Source organism: Bombina bombina, chromosome 1 (genome assembly GCF_027579735.1).
Source record: "Bombina bombina isolate aBomBom1 chromosome 1, aBomBom1.pri, whole genome shotgun sequence".
Taxonomy (NCBI): Eukaryota; Metazoa; Chordata; class Amphibia; order Anura; family Bombinatoridae; genus Bombina; species Bombina bombina.
Genome location: NC_069499.1, coordinates 642,419,057 through 642,443,913, shown reverse-complemented (window position 1 = coordinate 642,443,913; position 24,857 = coordinate 642,419,057). Strand labels below are relative to the sequence as shown.

The following is a 24,857-nucleotide window of genomic DNA, read 5'->3' as shown; positions in this document are numbered from 1 at the left end:
AGAGCATATGTGTGAGACAGAGTGTGTGTGAAACAACATGTGTGTTATAGAATGTGTGTGTGTTACAACATGTGTGTGACAGTGTGTTACAGCATTAGTGTGTGTGTGTGTGTGTACAGCGTGTTACAGCATGTTTATGTGTGTGTACAGAGTGTTACAGCATGTGTGTTACAGCATGTGTGTGTTTGTGAGAGCAGCGTGTGTGAAACATGTGTGTTACAGAATGTGTGTGTGACAGTGTATGTGTGTTACAGCATTAGTGTGTGTGTGTACAGCGTGTTACAGCATGTGTGTGTGTACAGCGTGTTACAGCATGTGTGTGTGTACAGCATGTGTGTGTTTGTGAGAGCATATGTGTGAGACAGAGTGTGTGTGAGAGAGAGCATGTGTGTGAGTTACAGCATTAGTGTGAGTTACAGCACGTGTGAGATAGCATATATGTATGTGTGAGATAGCCATGTGTGTGTGAGAGCTTATGCGTGAGACAGCATGTGTGTGTGAGAGTGCATGTGTGTGAGACAGCGTTTGGTAGTCATTTCCCAAAAAAACCCTAAGAAGGATTTTTTTTAACTCACATAGACGAAATGTGAGAAATTACATATATATCATACAATCACTCCATAAACACATACCAAATACACTGCATATAATTTGAGGAATATATGCTAATAAAATAGTTTTTTACTATTTGCCAATAATAAAAAAAAAGTCCCCGGATTTCATTTTAAAAATATGGTCACCTTAAAGTACAAAAAAAAACAAAACATTTTTAGCACTGGAATTTGGTATTTTAAAAACCCCATAAACGTGTAGTGCAGAATACAAAAAGTTCATTGTGAGTGATCAGAAGAACGAAACAGACAATTATTCACTAAAAACGAGTTTAGTCTTACGTGTATTTCCCACGCGGTACAATATTTTACTTTTATCAACCTAGGTATTACACGCCCGCCCAAAATGTACAGTACAACCGATAAGTGCACGCTAAAGTCGCTAACGACACATCCAGGATCACGCGTGCGCAGATCTGGAATACTCTTTCAACAGATCGTGATGGCGCCTTGGTATTGGTAACTCTGCCCTGTTTTGGACTGGCATCTAACTGTAACCAATCGGTGAACTCCATCTATTCCACCCCTTGCAGTATGGTACCGCCCTCTTGTCCAGAGCAGCGAGTTCTTTACTCTTGGTTTGGTCTCGCGCTTAAAGGGGCCACAGCGTGCGCGCGCGTGTGAAAGAGAGTGCGCGAGACGGAGAAAGAGAGTGTGCGAAAGAGACAGCACGAGACTGCGGCTGCGCGTGAGACTGCAGGAGGAAGAGAGAGCGAGGAGGGGGAGCAGTAGCAGCCCGCCTGGTGAGAGAGCGCAAGGGAATGCTTCACTGAGGGTGAGATTGAGAGGCTTGAGACACCCGAATGGGGGAGGGGAGAAACCTGGTGAGGTTTATTAGTGTTAAAGGGAATGGGGCGCCTGGTTGGGGCAAGAGGGGGTAGTTAACTACCCAATGTAGAGCGGTGAAGCGTAGCGATATAAGCGAATAGAGTATGGGGACACCGAAGAACGGAGTTGGGGGTGGGGACACCCAGCGGGTGTGCGAGGAGGGTGGTGAGGACACCCGGCGGGTGTGATGGTTTGTGTTACTGAAGAGAGTAGACTAGATCGATGATGAGGGGGGGGGGCATAGGATTAAATACGTTACATTGGAGCGAATGACACCCGGGAGTGGGAGGGAGGGAAAAAAAACCCGGTGGGGTGGCATGAGGGTGCTATACACTTTAAAAAGCTGCTCTCGCATGGCTTGATAGACTCTGAAAGGTGTGCGCAGAATAAGAATACGCCCAGCGGGTAACTTGTAAGAAGGCCGTGACGCCCGGCGGAGGTGGTAAAATACATATGGGTAGAAATTTCGGCGGAGCGAAGATGTGGCGAAGACATATGGGCTCAGGCAGGGATTGGGTTATCCGGGGTGTATATATCTTTTGGGGGGACTTCCTCGAGTAAAACATGAAGGGGTGGAGAGGAGACATCCGGCGAGTTAGGGGTGGGAGGAAGGGAGCTGACTGGGGGAGTGCTGGGAGATAGGGAGGGAGTTTATGATGTATTTACATGGGAAACAGCGCTAAAACAAATTTTATAGAAATTAGTAAGGTAGAATCTCTTAGCAAGGGTTGGGGGTGGCTTGGCAAATGTAATAAGTAACCAGACACGGGTCCTTTTTTTTTTATAAACCATATGTATTTGTGTGTTGGGAGAATAAAAAGCAATTCTGAGGCACTACTTATTCACTTGCATACTTTTTAAGCTCCCTACACATGGCTGTAAATTGTTAGTAGTTTACTAGTCCAGAACTAGTTAGAAATGGCAACAAACTATTTTTCCTGTTTTCTTATATCTCTGACTACAAATAATGCTACAGTGCATGATATATATATATATATAATCTATCCTTTTTAAGCATATCAGATTGGTGTACTCTGTTTACATGAACACAGATAAAAAGGTAGATGAATATATTCTCTTCCAGGTCCACTCTCTCTTCCTTCCATGGAGTCTAGCACTTCCGACCACCTGTCTATTGACGGCGAACCCCTCATTGCAGAAAATCCAACAGAAGCTGATAGGAAGACTGAATCAGATAATTTAAAAATACTTTCAACAGAGAACACCAGCATGGAGTTGGAGGAGGGTGTATCAAAAAGCAGTGAGATAGATGGTAAGAAGGGGGATAGTAATTCAGGTCACCTATCACCTAGGGTAGAACTTGTAGAGAAACAGGAAAAGGACAACCTGGAACCAGAGCAGGTTCAGGATAAGCAGGATGCAGCCTCACAAAACGATGGCTCTCTTGAGGATTCCCAAAATAGTCAAGAAAGTGATGGAGTAGAAATCATAGGCGAGACTACTAGCTCCAATAAGCATAGTGACCAAAACCAGGCCAAGAACTCTGAGAAAAATGGTGACGGTGACACTAACTGCTTGCCAGATGAAAAAACTGCTGGTGAACCTCCAGAGACACAGGCTGCGCCCCCACAGCCAAGCAAAACTGCACCAAGGAGAATGAGGCTACGTCCTACCCTAAAACCTCGCACAACTACACCCATTGTTTTGGATCGTGGTGTCAACACTGGTACAGAGGTCTCCACAGAGGATAAAGATGCATCCAAACGAGAGAGCCCAGTTCCACAAGGTCATGGTGTTGAAAGTTCCTCCCAGACCCCTACAGGTGGGTTAAGTTTTCATAATGTACGGGCTTTATCCTAGGATAATCCCCATACCCATTTCCCAGTTTTGCACAACCAACAGTTATATTAATTTACTTTTGACATTTTATTTATTGGCTATTTACTTGCATTTTGTACTGTGTTGTGCTAAATCTTAAATAACTCCTCGAGCGTAAACAGTTATCTATATGGACCCACATGAACTAGCAGTCTCCTGTTGTAAAAAACAAATTAAAAAGCATGTGATAAGAGGCTGTCTAAAGGTGGCACAGAAACAGGCAGAAATTTAGAGGTTTAAATGTAAATAAAATTTATTAATATATCGATGTTGGTTGTGCAAAGCTGGGGAATTGGGCAGTAAAGGCATTATCTATCTTTTTAAACAATAGCAATATTAGTGTAGACTGGCCCTTTAAAAGTGATTTAGTAGTGTTGCAAATTCAAAAAGATTTCCAGCCTCCAAATAAGTAAAAGAACCTTTACTCACTTATAGAAGGTCCATAATGTAGCAACAACGTTTCAAACCAGCAATTGGTTCTTAGTTATGTCTAAGAACCAATTGCTGGTTTGAAACGTTGTTGCTACATTATAGACCCTCTATAAGTGAATAAAGGTTCTTTTACTTATTATTTGGAGGCTGGAATTTTTTTTGAAATTGGAATACGATGCTGGGATCTGGCTAATCCCTTTTTCCGTGCCCCAAAGTTTGGTGATAGGTGCTGACTTCCCTTGAGAGCATTTTAATTATTTAGTAGTGTTGGCCAGCACTGAACTTTACCCAGTATTTGTAGGCTGGCCACCTGAGTAACTAGAACATGTGTGTGTGCTGTATAAAAATAGTAACCATTTACATTAATAGTATTCTGCATTCATACATTGTAGAATGTTTCAATAATGTGACATAATTGGTTCCATTGCTTTTTAGATCTCATTGAAACACTTTGAAATCCAAAAAAATTTTTTTTGTGTGATTCAGACACAGCATAAAATGTAAAAAAAAGTTTCCAATTTACTTATATTATCAAATTTGCTTCACTCTCATGATATTCTTTGTTGAAGAGATACTTAAGTAGGTGGCTGGAAATGGTGCTGCCATCTAGTGCTCTTACAAATGGATAACATTCTTGCAAAACTGCTTCCATACAGTGCTCCAGACAAATGTACGCTCCTGAGCTTATGTCCCTGCTTTTCAGCAAATAACAAGAGAATGAAGACAATTTGATAATCGTAAACAACTTTCTAATTGACGTCTATGTCTGGATCATGAAATAAAAAAAATAGGTTATTTCACTCAAATTATGCTTAGTAAAACCATTTCAGTAAAATGTTTATTTTGCTTTCTTGTCCTGTACAGTAAAAGTCTTTAATTACATTTTTACAGTCTTGCATTAAAGGGGTAGTAGTCAAAATTAAACTTTTCATGATTCAGATAAGTATATAGTTTTGCACAAATTTCAAATTTAATTCTATCGTCTAATTTGCTTCATTCTCTTTATCGTTTGTTGAAAGGCATGTCTAAGTAGGATCATGAGCAGCAGTACATTACTGGGGGCTAACTGCTGATTGTTGGCTGCATGTATCTTGTTATTGGCTCACCTGATGTGTTCAGCTAGCTGCTCCTTTAACAACGGATACCAAGAGAATTAAGCAAATTAGGTGATGCAAGTAACATGGAAAGTTACTTAAAATTGTGTCAATCTTTAAAAAATAAAAAAATCATACCCCTTTAAACTAACCTACTTGGATGAGTTTTAAAATGTTTGAAATGTATTAACTTATTTGCAACAATCCTCCTTTTTTTTCATAACCAAATTCCACCTTCCACCACCACTTTCCATACTGTAGTATAGCAAACTCTCTATACTTTTGCAATTCTTATTATTTATGCTGAAGCCCCTTGTGGTGCTGGGATAATGCTTTTGAAACCTGCTATGAGCTTTATATGGTCTTATAATTGGAAACCTCTTAAAGGGACAGTGCACTCTAAAATTGGTTTCCCTTTAATGTGTTTCCAGTGGCATGTTAACCCAACAGCAGACTAAACCATGCATGAGAATATATTTTATATGAAATAGCTGTTTTTATTCTTTAAAACTGCAACCCATTAACATGGGCTGAGTTTGAAGGGGAATCGGACCTCTTTATTTTATAACTGTCTATACACACACATCCTAAAGTGCTATACTTAGATTTTTTTTTTTACTTATCTCTCCTATCCCCTGCTGAGTGTCTTTATTTAGACAGAGCATACTATTTTAAACAACTTTTCAATTTACTTCTATTTAATTTGCTTCCTTTTCTTGTTATCCTTTGCTGAAAGGTTTATCTAGGAAAGCTCAGGAACAGCAAATAACGTAGGTTCTAGCTGCTGATTGGTATGTGTGTGTATATCTCTCTCTCTCTCTCTCATATATATATATATATATATATATATATATGTATATATATATATATATATATATATATATATATATATATGTATGTATGTGTATATATATATATATATATATGTATGTATGTGTATATATATATATATATATATATGTATGTATGTATGTGTATATATATATGTATATATGTATATATGTATGTATGTATATATATATATATATATATGTATATATGTGTGTATATATATATATATATATATATATATATATATATATATATATATATATATATATATATATATATATGTATGTTTTTTACTTAAATGGGCATGAAACCCACATTTTTTTTCTTTCATGATTTAGAGCATGTAATTTTAAACAACTTTCTAATTTGCTTCATTCTCTTGAAATACTTTGCTGAAAAGCATATCTAGATAGGCTTAGTAGCTGCTGATTGTTTGCTGCACATATATGCCTCGTGTCATTGGCTCACCCATGTGCATTGCTATTTCTTTAACAATGGATATCTATAGAATGAAGCAAATTAGATAATATAAGTAAATTGGAATGTTTAAAATTGTATTCTCTATCTGAATCATGATAGAAAATGTTTGTGTTTAGTGTCCCTTTAATGTGTTTGCAATTACTTTTTTTTTACCAGCTGCAGAGTATAAAATGAGATTTGCTTTAAGGTTTATTTGTGTATATGAATTAGCCGATTTTGTGTTTTGAAACCACAACCTAATAAAATTGGTTGAGCTTGTAGGTATAATCGGATCTCATTACTCTATCACATTATGTACATATACCTTCTCCTCTATCTTGTATCTGTCCATAAACCATATAACTTGGTGAAAACAATGGAAAATTAACATTTTATTACTTTCTCTTCTATAAACCACTGTGAGTGTAATTTCTTCTACTGGCTGTGTTAACACAGCTTGGCCTTGAGGCCAAGAACTTTCCGGGTGGGTGGGGATACCACAGGCTAAATAATTTCAAATGCCAATGTAAGCGTGTTGGAAATACTTGTAAACAATTTAATACACTCCAGCAGGTAAAGTGGATCATTGGAAACAAATTAGAGGAGATTTTTTTTGAGTAAACTGTCCCTTTAACGCTATCTCCACTTTCACTTTTCCTCTCCAATCCCTCTCTGCCATTGTTTACCCTCTCAGAAGTAACAGTCTAAACACTAATGGGGTCCCTATAGCCCTAGAGGAATAACATATCTTTGCCCTTTCATGGATATATACTATCCCTTTAGATAATATTTGTAGACATTAACTCACTAATTTCCACTCGCCAATGGGTAGTGGAATTTTTTTTGTGTGTATATATACTTTGCGGGGTGAGGGGTGTACTCACTTTTGTGAGATACTGTATATAATGTATATCTATCTCCCCGATTGTCATTGGCTCACCCCCATGCGTTCAGTTAGAAACCAGTAGTGCATTGCTGCTCCTTCACCAAATGATACCAAGAGAATGAAGCAAATTTGATAATAGAAGTAAACTGGAAAGTTTCTTTGTTACATGACTTAAAGGGACAATTAACACCAAAATGTTTATTGATTTAACCCCTTAATGACAACTGACGTACCAGGTACGTCATGCATTAACAAGCAGTTAATGACAATGGACGTACCTGGTACGTCAGTTGTCTAACAGAGTGCTGGAAGTGATCACAATCACTTCCAGCAGCTCTGAGGGTATTGCAGTGATGCCTCGATATGGAGGCATCCTGCAATACCCCTTTACAAGACTCCGATGCAGAGAGAGCCACTCTGTGGCCCTCTCTGCACCGGTAGTGATGGTGCCGATGGTGCCTTTGACCGGTGGGAGGAGGGAGCGTGTGCGCGCACGTGCACGATGCGCGCGTGCACGTGCACGGGTGTGCGTGTGCATGTGGGCGCGCGTGCACGTGGGCTCACGTGCACGTGCACATGCGCACATTAGCCACACTGACACCAATGAAAAAGTAAGGGAAAAAAAAGTTATTTTATTTTTTTTATATTTAAAAGGATCTGTGAGGGGGAGGGGGTGGGGGTATTGTGGGGGGCTGCTACACTACAGAAATAATTAAACACAAATAAAAGTTATAAATACAATTAAAATAAGTTTGGTTTGTGGGGCCAAACTGGGTACTGGCAGACAGCTGCCAGTACCCAAGATGGCGGTAATTAGGTAGGGGAGAGGGTTAGAGAGCTGGAGGGGGGGATCAGGGAGGTTGGTGCTAAGGCAGGGGTCCATCACAACTAAAATATTTTATAATTTTTATTTAAAAAAAAAAAAAAACTCTTTTATTTAGTACTGGCAGACTTTCTGCCAGTACTTAAGATGGCGGTAACAATTGTGGGGTGGGGGAGGGAAGAGAGCTGTTTGGGAGGGATCAGGGGGTGGGATGTGTCAGGTGGGAGGCTGATCTCTAAAATTAACCCTGCAAGCTCCCTACAAGCTACCTAATTTAACCCCTTCACTGCTGGGCATAATTCACATGTGGTGCGCAGCAGCATTTAGCGGCCTTCTAATTACCAAAAAGCAACGCCAAAGCCATATAAATCTGCTATTTCTGAACAAAGGGGATCCCAGAGAAGCTTTTACAACAATTTCTGCCATAATTGCACAAGCTGTTTGTAAATAATTTCAGTGAGAAACCTAAAATTGTGAAAAATTTAAAGTTTTTTTTTTTTATTTGCTCGCATTTGGCGGTGAAATGGTGGCATAAAATATACCAAAATGGGCCTAGATCAATACTTGGGGTTGTCTACTACACTACACTAAAGCTAAAATTAACCCTACAAGCTCCCTACAAGCTCCCTAATTAACCCCTTCACTCCTGGGCATAAAACATGTGTGGTGCGCAGTGGCATTTAGCGGCCTTCTAATTACCAAAAAGCAACCACAAAGCCATATAAGTCTGTTATTTCTGAAAAAGGGGATCCCAGAGAAGCATTTACAACCATTTGTGCCATAATTGCAGAAGCTGTTTGTAAATAATTTCAGTGGGAAACCTAAAGTTTGTGACAAAATTTGTGAAAAAGTGAACTTTTTTTTTTTTTATCGCATTTGGCGGTGAAATGGTGGCATGAAATATACCAAAATGGGCCTAGATCAATACTTTGGGATGTCTTCTAAAACAAAATATATACATGTCAAGGGATATTCAGATATTCCTGACAGATATCAGGGTTCCAAAGTAACTAGCGCTAATTTTGAAAAAAAGTGGTTTGGAAATAGCAAAGTGCTACTTGTATTTATTGCCCCATAAATTGCAAAAAAAAGCAAAGAACATGTAAACATTGGGTATTTCTAAACTCAGGACAAAATTTATAAGCTATTTAGCATGGGTTTTTTTTGGTGATTGTAGATGTGTAACAGATTTTGGGGGTCAAAGTTAGAAAAAGTGTGTTTTTTTCCATTTTTTCCTCATAGTTTATCATTTTTTTTTTAGTAAATTATAAGATATGATGAAAATAATGGTATCTTTAGAAACTCCATTTAATGACGAGAAAAACGGTATATAATATGTGTGGGTACAGTAAACGAGTAAGAGGAAAATTACAGCTAAACGCAAACACTGCAGAAATGTAAAAATAGCCATTGTCATTAAGGGTAAGAAAATTGAAAAATGGTCCGGTCATTAAGGGGTTAAGACAGAAAATCCCTTTATTACCCATTGCCCAGTTTTGCACAGAAAACATTCTTATTTTAATATACTTTTAACCTCTGTGATAACCTTGTATCTAAGCCTCTTTTGATAGCCTTCTGATCACATGGCTTACTCACTTGCATTTTAGCCAGTGTAGTGCCATCCACAACCCACAGGTGTTAGCACAATGTTCTCTATATGGAACACATGAACTAACAGTCTCCTGTTGTGAGAAGTTAATAAAAAAAAGCATGTGATAAGAGGCTGTCTGTAGTGACTTAGAAACGGGCAGAAATTAGGAATTAATATAACAATGTTGGTTGTGTAAAGCTTGGGGAATGGGTAAAGGCGTTATCTATCATTTTAAACAGTAAAAATGTTTGTGTTGACTGTTAAATACAGTAGAGTTGCATACAAGTAGAAAAAAACCTTATCCAAACTGCTTGGTCCTGGACATGGTTTGGATTCCAGAATAGTTTGTATTTTTAATTATTTCTTTCTTTAAAATGGGACAGTTTGGAGAGGGAATGGAACCAAGTCTATAAAACAATCTTATGTGTTGGGTAATATTTAAATGTCAGTACAGCTTATACATGCAACCTAATGGTAGTTTTTGTATAATTTTTAATACTTTTGTATAAATAGTAGCATCTGAAACTCATTTTTTTTTTTAACTATTTAAATATTAATTAAAAAGTTTGAATTTCAGATTAGTTAAATATTGGAGTTTCAGATATGGGAATATGTACTTGTAATACAAATACATTGCATTCAATGCGATATGACTTAGTCTGAAATTCAAGGGAATAGTAAACTTTTTGACAAATTTCAGTTAGTTACATCCCCTCTATCAAGTGATAGCCATCAGCCAATCACAAAATGCATGTACATATATACTGTGCACTCTTGCACATGTTTAGAACGTGTGCATATAAAATTACATTTTGGTAATGGAAGTGATTTGGAAAGTTTATGTAAATTTGCATTTTATATCTGAATTATAAAAGTTAAATTTTGACTTTAGTGTCAATTTAACTGAACAAAACATAAGATTTGTTTAGTCTTGTTACAGTAGTAACAAATCCATATTGACTCCTCCCAGTAAGGCAAATGGAAAACAATTGCAGCAAACTTATTTAAAGGGACAGTATACTGTAAAATAGTTTTTCCCTTAATGTGTTTACAATTGCTTTTTTTACCAACTGCAGAGTAAAAAATGTATGAAAATTAGCCTTTTAAGGTTTATTTCTGTATATTAAAGCTCTGATATTGTGTTTTGAAGCCACAGCCTAATAAAATAGGTTGAGCTTGTAGGTATAATCAGATCTCATTACTGTATCACATTGTGCACATATACCTGCTTCTTTATCTTATATCTGTCCTCAAAACAATCACCAATACTTTGAGAGAACAATGGAATATCAAGATTTTATTACCTTATCTCTGCTTTATCACACTGGGAGTGTAATTTCTTCTGCTGGCTGTGTTTACAAAGCTTATCTATAGCTGGTACGCGCGGCCACAAACTTTCAGAATAGGTGGGGATAGCACATGCTAAATTAACAATTTCAAATGCCAACATAAGGGTAAAGGAGCTACTTGTAAACAGTTTAATACACTGCAGCAAGTAAAGTGGATCATTGGGAACAAATTAAAGGGGAGAAAATTTTTGAGTAAACTGTCCCTTTAAAGGGTTATGGAAGTGTTCTTGTATTAAAAAAATGAAATCAACAGATTGTTACCAGCAAACAACTTGTTTTCCTGCAAAATGAGCACTTAGAAATTCTTTGTGTAACCACTACCTTTTAGGGATATGAGCTGACATTACAGAACTTAAAGGGGTATGAAACAGTGCTCCAAATAGTAAAAGCAAAAGTTAAAGGGACATGAAACACACATTTTTTTTCTTTTATGCTTTGAAAGAGCATGCCATTTAAATCAACTCCAATGTACTTCTATTTGCTTCAGTCTCTTGATATCCTTTGCTAAAAAAAGCTTATCTAAATAGGCTTAGTAGCTGATTGGTGACTGCACATAGATGCCTTGTGTGATTGGCTCACCCATGTGCATTATTTTTTTCAATTTGCATACAAAGAGAGAAGCGCTTTGTAACAGCTTAGTAGCTTGTTCAATGGCAAATTACCACCTAGGAGCAGCCTCTTTTAGCCTAGTTGTGCTTTTCAGAGGAAAACGTTCCTAAAGTCTATCATTCGGATCTCGCCAAGTAAGGTCAGTCCAGCCCCAAAATACCAGGCGATTCTCCTCTTCAACAAAGGACATCTAAAGAATGAAGCAAATTAGATAATAGTAGTAAATTGACATGTTTAAAATTGTATTCTCTGAATCGTGAAAGAAAAAAAAAATGCGGTTTCATGTCCCTTTTTTAAAGAAACCACAAAAAAACTTGCTTTCTTGTTAAAGGGAGATTATACACTAGATTTTTCTTTGCACACATGTTTTGTAGATGATCGTTTATATAGCCCAATGTTTCCCAACCGCGGTCCTCAAGCTTGGTTTTCATTATCGCTAAACCAGTGCACAGGTGAAGTAATCGGCTGATCAGTAACCAACCTGCTCTCATCCATCAGATGATTATTTCACCTGTGCTCTAGTTCAGCTATAATGAAAACCAGGACTGTTGGGGGTACTTGAGGACCGCGGTTGGGAAACACTGATATAGCCCATACGGCTTTTTCTTAAGACACGGTGAGTCCACAGAATCATTAATTACTGTTGGGAATACCACTCCTGGCCATCAGGAGGAGGCAAAGAGCACCACAGCAAAGCTGTTAAGTATCCCTTCACACAACCCCCAATCATTCTTTGTCTCTAGTGTAAGGAGGAGGTGAAGTAATTAGGTGTCTGTATAAGATTCTTCTATCAAGTGGTGTTTTTTTTTTTTTTTTTTAAGCCTTAGCAAGCTTGCTCTGATCTTCCATCACAATCTGTGTTTAGCGGTTTTCCACGTTAGTCTCTTCAGTAGGGCTGTGGTAGCTTTTAAGCAGTTAGGAACTTGAAAAGTGTGCTTTGCTGCATTTTCCTAACATGTTGCTGCCCTGGCATAGAAAGCCTGAGTAGGTTTACTCTTTCTTTTTACACAGGTCTCTGTGAGGAGCGGCATCCTCTCATACTTGGTGAGTCGTCTGACTGCCGGACGACTAGAATGTAGGTAAGTGCCTTTTGTTCTTCTGGGTCTAGAAGGCTGGCACTGAAGGGAGCTGTGTGAGGGTGCCAGTGTAATGTTTAGGAATTTAACATGCTACTGTGGTCCTACAGGAAGCCCTCATATTAGAGGGAGATAAATTGACGGATTAGAGTACCATTCCATGCCGACTTTTGGCCACGCCTCCTTCTTTACATTACGGAGAGGCGCCATTTTAGAGGTGGCTGCGCGTTTATATTCTCCGGCATGATAACAGAGCTGTTCTGCATGCCACTTATTTTGATTGCTTTCTATGCCTCTGGGACTGATGTCTGGAGTGTGTGAGGGATAGCCCTTAAGAATATCCTGTTTTTTAGCCGACATTGTTTTCATTAGACAAACTGAGGGCTTAATCTACCCAAGTTTAAGAAAAATAGATTTAAATTGATATATGATACTTTTTTCACATAAGCAGGCAGTGAAAGCAACTTGGGGACGGGGGAGTTTTGTCTTCCCCCTACCTTGGCAACACAAGTTTGTTTGCAGTGATTTTTTTCACACGTTTTGTCAAATAAAATGGTTCTTTATTTTAACATATTCAAGAACATTATTTCTTATATAGGTGCTGAATAGTATCTTGTTGCCAAGGTATAATCCTTATTAGATGAGGAATATATTCATTTTATATAAGCTTATCTGTGTTCCTTTAGTTAGAAAAGAATAGGCTTAAACTGTTTTAAATGTCTTTGTTTCTGTAATTCCTTGTGGTTGTACAGATCAATCTGAGCCTTATGTCTCCAAGGATGATGCTTTTCAGGCAATGCCACAGCTTTCTCCTTTTATGTCCCAAGCCTCTTTGGCGTCACATGCAGTGCCCTGCGGTTCCTCTAAATCTCCAGAAGGAGTATGTTTTGCAGCTCAGGTGTCTTCTGCGATATCTGCAGCTTGGCCTTTTTTTCCTTTCCTTAAGGAAATATGCAAGAGGATTGTAAGGTTTTAATTCCTTCATCTGATACTGATGTATGCTTAATCGCCTCGTGAAATGTTTAAAGGTTTAACTACTTGGACGACATCAATTCTCTTGTCATTGTCAACCTTGGAAGTTTTGTGAATTTTATCATACCAATGTTGTTCCTCCCTGTGAAGAAGTGTTTCTAGATGTGCTGTGGTCTTCGTCCACTCCACCCTGAATGCACCCAATCTTGTCTGATCTCGGAAGCTAGCAGGGTCGGGTCTGGTTAGTACTAGATTTTCTTAGGATTAGGAGAAGTTTGGGATACTTTTCTCCCTGTCTCCTGTCCCTCAAAGGGTTTTCCTCTAGCTAACTCCAGTAAATACACAGTGCTTTAAGTAGATATTTTTATGCTATGGCTCAAACAACTTCAATCCTTATGGTGTTCCTTTTGGATCTTTGGATGAAAAGCTGGAGGTTTAATTGTTCATTTAGAAAAATGCCTTGCCTTATTAGATTTGTTGTGCTGGTCTGCCGGGTTTGTAGCTGAAATCTTGTTCAAACAAGAAGCCTACCTGTGGCTTCGCTTAGTATGGCTGAGGCATTATAGTCTGCTGTTTGCAGGTTCAATTTTTTATTTTTCCTATAATTCCACGCTTCTGGCGTTTTTCCTTCAGGGATGAGTCCTTATTTGGACAGAATTGTCTCCTGACATTTCGGGTGGAAAAGGGTTTGTCTTCCACTCATCAGCAGAGTGAGTCTAACAGAAGGTTTTTCCATTTCTACTTCAGCAAGGTCAGTCTTGCTTCTTGGAGTCCTATCTAAGATCTCCTCCCAGGGGCAGATCATTCTAGGGTATCTGCAATCCAGGTATGATAAGTTTTTTTTTTTTCCTTGAGCTGAGTTCAGGACTCTTCTCTCTAGGTGTGATAGTTCCAGTCCCAGTCTGGAATCTAGGTATTTACCTCAAGTTATAGAACAAAGAAACAAGAAGCAGTAATGTTCACTTCAAATTAAAGGGACACTCAGGTAAAATACAATTTTTATGATTTAGATACAGCATGTAATTTTAAACAACTTTCCAATTTACTTCCATTAAGAAAAATGTGCAGTCTTTTATATTTACACTTTTTGGAGTCACCAGCTCCTACTGAGCATGTGCAAGAATTCACAGACTATACGTATATGCATTTGTGATTGGCTGATTGCTATCACATGGTACAGGGGGAGTGGAAATATACATAACTTTGAAATTTGTTAGAAAAAAATCTACAACTTATTTGAAATTCAGAGTAAATGCTATTGCATTGTCTTGTTATCTTGCATTTGTTGATTATGCAAATCTACTGTGTTTACTGGTCCTTTAAGTAATCTTATAGTGCAACCTAGAAGTAAAGTATCCAAGTATAAGAAGAGAGGGTAGATTACACAAATAAGTGCAATCTAAAAGTCTAGGCAACTCAACACATATAGGATAAGAGTATATGATGAAAGAAAAACAAATAGTCAAATAGTGCAAAAATACTCAATTGTATTTAATAATCTACACAATTGTAAACTTTAAAAACATATACACACACACACACCTCGGGCGTCCCCCTAATACATTTGACAAGATATGACCAAGTGAATGACTAAAGTGGTGCAACTCTAAAAAAGTCCAAAGGTTGCTTGTAAAAGTAGCTGTGAAGCCGAGCAAGGCAGGAAAGCGTTAATGCATAAGTATTAATGCATAAATGTTGCACAGCAAAGCAGTCAAGGCTCAAAAGGTGCTTTATTTGGGGTTAATCAGAGGCACTTTAAATGATGGCAGGTGTATGCTGACTTCTATTTAACATGATTTTGAATGAGATTGCTTAATTCTGAACACAGCTACATCCCCAGTTACCACATTATTTTAGTTTTCTTCCCTCCACCTAAAAGATTTCAGTTTGTTTTTCAATTGAGTTGTACAGTTTATAGGTCACATTAAAGGTGGATAAAGTTCTGAAATGATTTATCTTTGTCCCATTTTTTTTACATCACAGAAACCTGACATTTTAACAGGGGTGTGTAGACTTTTTTTTTATATCCTGTGTGTGTGTATATGTGTGTGTGTGTGTGTGTGTATATATATATATATATATATATATATATATATATATATATATATATATATATATATATATATATATATCTACATTAATTCATATATAGAGATCAAAAATCAATATAACAGATAAGAGTAAATCGGATTAGGATAAAAAAATATATAATACTAATAAAAAAATATGTATATGTAAGCAATTTTGTTAGTGTTTCGTCATTTAAAAAGATCCAAAATGAAACTTTGTTCAGATTAGGAAGGCAGACAAATCAATATCTTTAAGACCTTGGGGATGTAATGTATCTAAAAAAATGGATCCAATAGGATTCCCTCTTTCTAAGAGTCAGAAACCTATTACCTCCCCTTTCATTAGTTTTAACATGTTTTAGAATGGTGCCCTTGAGGCACTGGATTTTTATCATGCTTCTTTTTATAATGTTTGGATAGGCTGTGGCCTTCGAAACCTGTTTCGATATTATCAATATGCTCAAAGAGGCGTTTCTTATGTTACAGGTTTTTTTAGGGTTCTGATGAGATGTAATCGTTCTAGTTGGTTTCTTTCCATTGTATGCATGTAAACATCCTAGGCAATTTGCTCTATGGCATCTAAAGAAACCTTTGGAGCCGTGTATGTGTGTATATGTGTATATGTATGTATGTATGTGTGTGTATGTATATGTATGTATAATATACACCCCCCCCCCCCGTATAAGTATTTTGGTTGGCTCCTTTACTCCTAGAATGAATTTGTTAATTCCTGACTTACCTTTTCTGCAATATGCATTTACCCTGTACCGCACTGGAGTTCAGGATGTGGAAGGAAATTGAAAAGAGAAGAACGTAGCAAATATTTCCTTTCAGAGAGAATGGAACAGTGACACCTGCAGGTAGAAATTAAAAGTGCAGGCAAAAAAATACTTTTAACTGCCGTTCTTTCTGCAGAGACCCTTCAGTTTCTGTGATAAGAACGCAGATTTCACAGTGTTCTGCCTTGGGGTTGACAAGCCTATGTAAACACAGCCAGCAGAAGAAATTACACACCCAGTGGGGTGCAGGATAGTTAAGAAATAAAATGTTAATTTTACATTGCTAAATATAAGATAAGGAAGCAAGTATGTGTAGACTAAGAGATATGAGATGTCGTATTACCTGCAAGCTCAACTCATTTTAATAGGTTGTGGTTTAAAAACACAAAACCTACTAATTCATATACACAAACCTGAAAATGCAATTTCAAGTAATTGAAAAAACATTAAAGGGACAATCAAAACTAAACTTTCATGATTCAGATAGGGCATGCAATTCTAAACAACTTTCCATTTTACTTTTATCAAATTTGGTTTGTTCTCTTGGTATAAGTTGAAAGTTAAACATAGGTAGGTTCATATGCTAATTTGTTCTTTTGGTATTCTTAGTTGAAAGTTAAACATAGGTATGTTCATATGCTGATTTCTAAGATCTTGAAGGCTGCCTCTTATCTGTGCACATTTTGGCAGTTAGCGCTTAGTTTATGTGTGCCATATTGATAACGTGCTTACTCCTGTAGTTATTTATGAGTCAGAACATATTGGCTAATATGCAAGTCTATCAAAAGAACTGAAATAAGGGTGCAGTTTGCAGAGTCTTAGATAAAAGGTAACCACAGAGGTAAAAAAAGTATATTTATGTAACCAAGTTGGCTGTGCAAAACTGGGGAATGGGGAAAAAAGGGGGCTATCTATTTAAACCATAGAAATTATGACGTAGACCATCCCTTTAACCTCTTAATGACCGGACCATTTTTCAATTTTCTTACCCTTAAGGACAAGGGCTATTTTTAAATTTCTGCAGTGTTAGTGTTTAGCTGTAATTTTCCTCTTACTCATTTACTGTACCCACACATTATATACCGTTTTTCTCGCCATTTAATGGACTTTCTAAAGATACCATTATTTTCATCATATCTTATATTTTATTTTTATTTTTTTTATAGTAAATTATGAGGGAAAAAAAACACTCTTTCTAAATTTAACCCCCAAAATCTGGTACACATCTACGACCACCAAAAAACAATCATGCTAAATAGTTTCTAAATTTTTTTCCTGAGTTTAGAAATACCCAATGTTTACATGTTCTTTGCTCTTTTTTTTGCAAGTTATAAGGCAATAAATACAAGTAGCACTTTGCTATTTCCAAACCACTTTTTTTCAAAATTAGCACTAGTTACATTGGAACACTGATATCTGTCCGGAATCTCCAAATATCCCTTGACATGTGTATGTATATATGTGTGTGTATATATATATATATATATATATATATATATATATATATATATATATATATATATATATATATATATTTATATTTTTTTTTTTAGAACACAACCCAAAGTATTGATTTATGCCCATTTTGGTATATTTCATGCCACCATTTCACTGCCAAATGCGAGCAAATAAAAAAAAAAAAAAAATCGTTCACTTTTTCACAAATTTTGTCACAAACTTTAGGTTTCTCACTGAAATTATTTACAAACGGTTTGTGCCATTATGGCATAAATGGTTGTAAATGCTTCTCTGGGATCCCCTTTGTTCAGAAATAGCAGACATATATGGCTTTGGCATTGCTTTTTGGTAATTAGAAGGCCACTAAATGCCGCTGTGCACCACACATATATTATGCCCAGCAGTGAAGGGGTTAATTAGGGAGCTTGTAGGGACCTTGAAGGGTTAATTTTAGCTGTAGTGTTAGTAGACAACCCAAAGTATTGATCTAGGCCCATTTTGGTATATTTCATGCCACCATTTCACCGCCAAATGCGAGCAAATAGTGAAAAATTTAACTTTTTTTATTTTTTTATTATTTTAGGTTTCTCACTGAAATTATTTACAAACAGCTTGTGCAATTATGGCACAGATGGTTGTAAATGTTTCTCTGGGGTCTCCTTTGTTTAGAAATAGCAGACATATATGCTTTGGCGTTTCTTTTTGGCAATTAGGAGGCCGCTAAATGCTGCTGCGCACCACACTTGTATTATGCCCAGCAGTGAAGGGGTTAATTAGGTAGCTTGTAGAGAGCTTTCAGGGTTAATTTTAGCTTTAGTGTAGAGATCAGCCTCCCACCCCCTGATCCCTCCCAAACAGCTCTCTTCCCTCCCCCACCCCACTATTGTCCTTGCCATCTTAAGTACTGGCAGAAAGTCTGCCAGTACTAAAATAAAAGGTGTTTTTTTTTTTTTTTTTTTTAAATTATTCAGCTGTGATGGACCTCTGCCTTAGCCCCCAATCTCCCTGACACCCCCCCCCCCAAAAAAACAGCTCTCTAACCCTCCCCACCTACCTGTTTGGCCACCTTCTTGGGTACTGGCAGTACCCAGTTTTCCCCCCAAAATAGTTTTTTTTTTTTTTTAATTACAGCTTTTTCTGTAGTGTAGCTGCCCCCCCCAATACCCCCATCCCCCTAACCCTACCAGATCCTATTAATTTTTTTTTAAAAAAGTTTTCTGCCCCCCCCCACCCCTCTAAACAGTAATCATTGGTGGCAGCCCGCACGCACGCGCAGACCCCCCCCTCCGCCGCCCACCCGCCTCCCTTGTAAGCTCCCACCAACGAACGGCACCATCGTTAACGGTGCAGAGAGGGCCACAGAGTGACTCTCTCTGCATCGGATGCTTTTTAAAGGGTATTGTAGGATGCCTCAATATCGAGGCATCACTGCAATACCCTGAGAGCTGCTGGAAGCGATTGCGATCGCTTCCAGCACTCTCTTAGACAACTGACTTACCAGGTACGTCCATTTTCACTGACCGTTTTTGCAGGACATACCTGGTACGTCAGTTGTCATTAAGGGTTTAAAGGGACACTGAACTCAATTTTTTTTTTTCATGATTCAGATAGAGCATGAAATTTTTAAGCAACTTTCTAATTTACTCCTATTGAATTTTCTTCATTCTCTTTTTATCTTTATTTGAAATGTAAGTTTAGATGCCGGCCCATTTTTGGTGAACAACCTGGTTTGTTCCTTCTGATTGGTGGATAAATTCATCCACCAATAAAAAAAGTGCTGTCCAGAGTACTGAACATAAAAAGCTTAGATGCCTTTTTCAAATAAAAATAGCAAGAGAACGAAGAAAAATTAATAGGAGTAAATTAGAAAGTTGCTTAAAATTGCATGCTCTATCTCAGTGTTTTTCAACCAGTGTGCCGTGGCACACTAGTGTGCCGTGAGAGATCCTCAGGTGTGCCGCGGCTGACAACAGTGCGGGGGTGTCCCTCTTTCAAATTTTGAAATATTGGGAGGTATGTGACAGGCTCATCAGGCATCATTTACAACCATGACATTGACATTCATTCACAGACAATCATTATGATTGTGAATGAGTGTCAATATTCCATGTATAGTTTGTAGGAGGCATGGCATGACAGCACAGTACAGTGTGTATGTATATGTATATGTGTGTATATATATATATATATATATATCCTGTATTATATATCCTGCATTAGGCTACAATGTGTGATTTTGTAAAGTTTTGGGATGGTGGTGTGCCACATGATTTTTTTTTTTTAATGTAAAAATGTGTGCCACGGCAAAAAAAGGTTGCAAATCACTGCTCTATCTGAATCACGAAATAAAAAAATTAGATTCAGTGTCCCTTTAAGGGAAAACTATTTTACAGTATACTAGCCCTTTAATAACTATGTAAACTTTGAGAAAGTAACACTGTTTACCTATTTAGTAATGTGGTGAAGAAAACATCTTGACCTCCACAGAAAACAGTCAGTCTAGTTTCTTTGTTCCTGGAGTTATTTATGTAGCTTTTCCAGAATTGTTAACTTATGCCATATTATAGTCAACCTAAACTATCTCTTGAGTCTAGTATCATGTCCTCCTTTAAATGTCATTCAAATTTTGGCTGCCTTTAGTGAGTGATGCTTTTAATTTAACAAAAAGCTCATGTGCAATTACAGTGGTATGAAACCTTTATAGCATGTTAGTATGGCGAGTCCCACTTCTCATGCTAGAGCAGTTACCAAAAACTACTGAAACGCACGACCGCAGGATTGCAGACTGTAGTTATTCAATGTTTGCTGTACCCATTTAGAACAAGATCAAAAAAGAAAAAAATGAGATAATCTAAGTTTACACATTGCTTTTCAAGGGTATGTCAATTTTAGAAAAATTAGTTTAAATCCTTGAACATTTGTTTTCATATTGATCCTTTAGCAGTATTCATGCATTTGCAAAAATGATTGTTATTAATGGCAGAGTATTTTTTAATGTGCATGCACAGTCTGCCATTGCATGAGCAATGGACCTTGCGCAATTTTTTTTATTTTTGTACTTATGCGGGCATAAGTGGAGTATGAATTGGAAAACCGTAAAAGCCATTAGCTCACAATAAATAAAATATTAAATGGGCAGCTGGAGCGCAGGGTATTTGAATTTCAGTGCTACATTAAAGTGACAGTATACACCAATTTTCATATAACTGCATGTAATAGACACTACTATAAAGAATAATATGCACAGATACTGATCTAAAAATCCAGTATAAAACTGTTTAAAAACTTACGTAGAAGCTCACAGTTTGACACTGTTGAAAAGGTTAGCTGGAACACCCACTGAAAATGGTTCCATAGCAAAAAAGACAATCCCCCTTCCTCTGCATATGAAAAGACTCTTTACACAAACAGGAGCAAGCTGGAGTAGGTATAAATCAGTATTCTAAAACTTTGGGGTATGGTTAGGTGTCTGAAAATCAGCACAATGTTTTTTAAAAATAAACAAAACTATACATAGATATATAGATATATATTTTTTATCTATATAGAGAGATAGATCTATATCTATATAGGTATGTATGTGTGTATATGTATATATATGTCTATATGTGTGTGTGTGTGTATATATATATATATATATATATATATATATATATATATATATATATATATATATATATATATATATATATATATATATATATATATATATATATATATATATATGACCTAGATCTATAGAGAGACCTAGATCTGCATAAATGTTTGATAGAGGAGATAGATATATATAAAGAAAAATCTAGTGTTTAATGTCCCTTTAAAAAGTTAGTTTAAAATGCATCTTCATTACAACAAATTAAATCCATCTAAAATAGACTTGTGGATTTTCATCCTTTGTTAGGATCCAAATGTGTAATTAAGTGCTATTTGGCTCTTTCCAGAGCTGGATTGGTGCCGAATGCAAAAAGTAATCTTAAATATTGCTTACATTCTGGATCTGTTTATACAAAGGGGAAAACGGTTAACATCACTTTTAAGCAAAAGGTTTAGAAGGGGGAGATGGGAATTTGTTAAAAAAAAATTATTTGTATATTCCTTGTAAAAATTGTTTCACTGAAGTTTGACTGTAATCTGCTGCTCAAGCTGGAGTAGGTATAAATCAGTATTCTAAAACTTTGGGGTATGGTTAGGTGTCTGAAAATCAGCACAATGTTTTTTAAAAATAAACAAAACTATACATAGATACATAGATATATAGATATAGATATATAGATATATAGATATCTATATATAGATAGATAGATATATATGTATATAGATATATATGTATATAGATATATATGTATATAGATATATTTTATCTATATAGAGAGATAGATCTATATCTATATAGGTATGTATGTGTATATATATATATATATAGATCTAGACCTAGATCTAGATCTATAGAGAGACCTAGATCTATAGAGAGACCTAGATCTATAGAGAGACCTAGATCTATAGAGAGACCTAGATCTATAGAGAGACCTAGATCTGCATAAATGTTTGATAGAGGAGATAGATATATATTAAGAAAAATCTAGTGTTTAATGTCCCTTTAAAAAGTTAGTTTAAAATGCATCTTCATTACAACTGACAAATTAAATCCATCTAAAATAGACTTGTGCATTTTCATCCTTTGTTAGGATCCAAATGTGTAAGTAAGTGCTATTTGGCTCTTTCCAGAGCTGGATTGGTGCCGAATGCAAAAAGTAATCTTAAATATTGCTTACATTCTGGATCTGTTTATACAAAGGGGAAAAAGATTAACATCACTTTTAAGCAAAAGGTTTAGAAGTGGGAGATGGGAATTTGTTAAAAAAAAAATATTTGTATATTCCTTGTAAAAATAGTTTCACTGAAGTTTGACTGTAACCTGCTGCTCAGGTTAATAGTTCGTGAACCACAGCTTTAAAACTCTGTTTTCTAGCTCCTTTTTTATTCTGCAGATACTTTTTTTTTTTTTTTTTTTAAATACAAAATCATTTACCTGGTTATTAAAATAACATGTTAAAGGGACATAAAACAGTTTAAACTAACATAAGTTGCTAATTATATAATGCAGCCAAAGCTTACCTGCAAAATTGTTTGTTTTTAACCCCCATAACCCCTTTTAATTCAGGCATAGTTTTGTTTGCAGCAAGCTCCCCTGGGCATTTCCATATATGTGGAAGGTGCTATCCAGACCATAGCTTCTGCAGAATGCACATTTTTTATGGCACTTAAAATGTTTTATGGCACTTAAAGCTGGTTACTACATTTTCTTACTGGGTCTTATGTTTGATATAAATGTGTCATACCCTGGTTTAAATGAATGTATTATATTTTGACACTTCATAGCACATAAAAGGTGTCCCACAAATTATAGATGATTTAAAGGGATGTTGTAGTCTAAAATAATTGATTAGAACATGCTATATTTGTGCTAACCACAGTAGGTAAATAAGCAGGTAAAGTCTGGTTCAGTTGCTGTCTGGTTTCAAGCAGGGAACAACTGGTGAGCCAATCGGCTGTAGTCTGCTCAGGACCTACAATGCTCTGCCAGGGCTTAACACACAGTTCTATGGTGATTAGTACAAAAATTATATGCTCTCATTTAGAACATGTGCATTTTCCACTGTAGCATCCCTTTATACATGTTTTGTTGATGCTGTTTTTACACTTCTTTTTATTTCTTTTCTAGATGGCTCAAATGAAAAGTTAACAGGAACTGAGACAGTAAAGGTAATCTTCATGATTATTTGCTTTGTTGGTTGCTTGAATACCCTTTTGACCCATTGTAGTTTAGTGTGTGTGTCTACAGTACTGTGCAAAAGTTTTAGGCCACCTTTGATTTGTTGTTTTAATGGTATAATGATAATATATAATTTCTCAGTATCATTCTAGAATAACACCAGAAAATACAGGATATTTGTGTGCACTATTAAAAAACTAAAAAAACACAAAACAAAAAAACTCTGATAAACAGCTTCTATAGGCTACAGTGGCACGTATTTAGGATGACCTCTCCTTACATTTGAGTAATAGCAGGAACCTGGTTCTCATAAACCTAAACACCTGTAAATTATTTTCTTCTATAAAGGTAAGACGAGTCCACGGATTCATTCTTTACTTGTGGGATATTATCCTTCCCTACAGGAAGTGGCAAAGAGCACCAGAGCAGAGCTGTCTATATAGCTCCACCCCCCAGTAATTCTCTTTGCCTACTCTAAGTACTAGGAAGGGTAAAGTGAGAGGTGATAAAATATTAGTTTTTAATTTCTTCAAGCAAGAGTTTATTTTAAATGCTACCGGTTTGTACTATTTACTCTCGGGCAGCAGATAGATGAAGACTGCTGCCTGGAGGAGGATGATCTTAGCATTTGTAACTATTGCTGTTCCCACAGAGGCTGAGGAGTACAGGAAACTTCAGTGTGAGGAACGGTTTCATGCTATGCAGCAATGAGGTATGTTCAGTCATATTTTTCTGGAGAGACTGTTGATTTCAGAAAGGCTGACATTATACCCAGGAGGGTAAGTAGTAATCCTAGAGCTAAAAGAAGGGCATTACTTAGCTAGCATATGGGGCCATTACAAATATAGTTGACACTGTAAAATGTTTGTGAGCAAACGTTTTTTTGTTTTGGGAGTGCTTTAACGTTTTTGTGGGCAATAAACGTTTTGGGCGACTTTATTAGGGTACATATGGCTTAATATTCTTAGAACCCACATGGCTAGTTATAACCGCTCTGGTGCGGTTCTTTATGGCTTAGGAAATATCGAGTGAGATGGGCGGGGCTTATTTTCGCGCCTCAGATGCGCAGTTAGTTTTGTCAGCAAGCTCTAACTCCGAAGCTTTTACCCCACACTTTCGATACCTGAGGGCAGGTAGGGCCACAGCAGGGCTGTGGCAAGGTGCTGAGTTTTTTTTTTCCGGATCTGGGCCTATTTTCGATCTGGTTTGGAAATTAAGGGGTTAATTGTTAAAAAATTTTGTGGTGCAATCTTAACTACTTATAGTGTGTCTACATACAAAATGTTGAAAAATTTGGTGCATGTTTAGACTGTTTTGCAGAATGTGTATGCTTTTTTTTCTCTTAAAGACGCAGTACCGTTTTCTAAGATTGTTATTT

The 24,857-nt window shown here is 36.7% G+C and overlaps 1 protein-coding gene across 3 annotated transcripts in view; it reads left to right on the top strand.

Moving 5' to 3' along the window:
• Positions 1–1,132: 1,132 nt before the first annotated feature.
• The window catches only part of ZMYM3 (zinc finger MYM-type containing 3), a 486,348-nt gene continuing 462,623 nt past the window's right edge, over positions 1,133–24,857 (top strand). For 2 of the 3 annotated variants that reach the window (XM_053699093.1, XM_053699092.1), the window contains exons 1-3: positions 1,172–1,386; positions 2,524–3,222; positions 23,429–23,469. In XM_053699093.1, coding sequence (XP_053555068.1) covers positions 2,544–3,222; positions 23,429–23,469 — 720 coding nt within the window. In that variant the 5' untranslated portion in view covers positions 1,172–1,386; positions 2,524–2,543. Of the gene's footprint in view, positions 1,387–2,523; positions 3,223–23,428; positions 23,470–24,857 lie in introns of all 3 variants that reach the window. The other variant, XM_053699094.1, reaches the window with a different exon arrangement.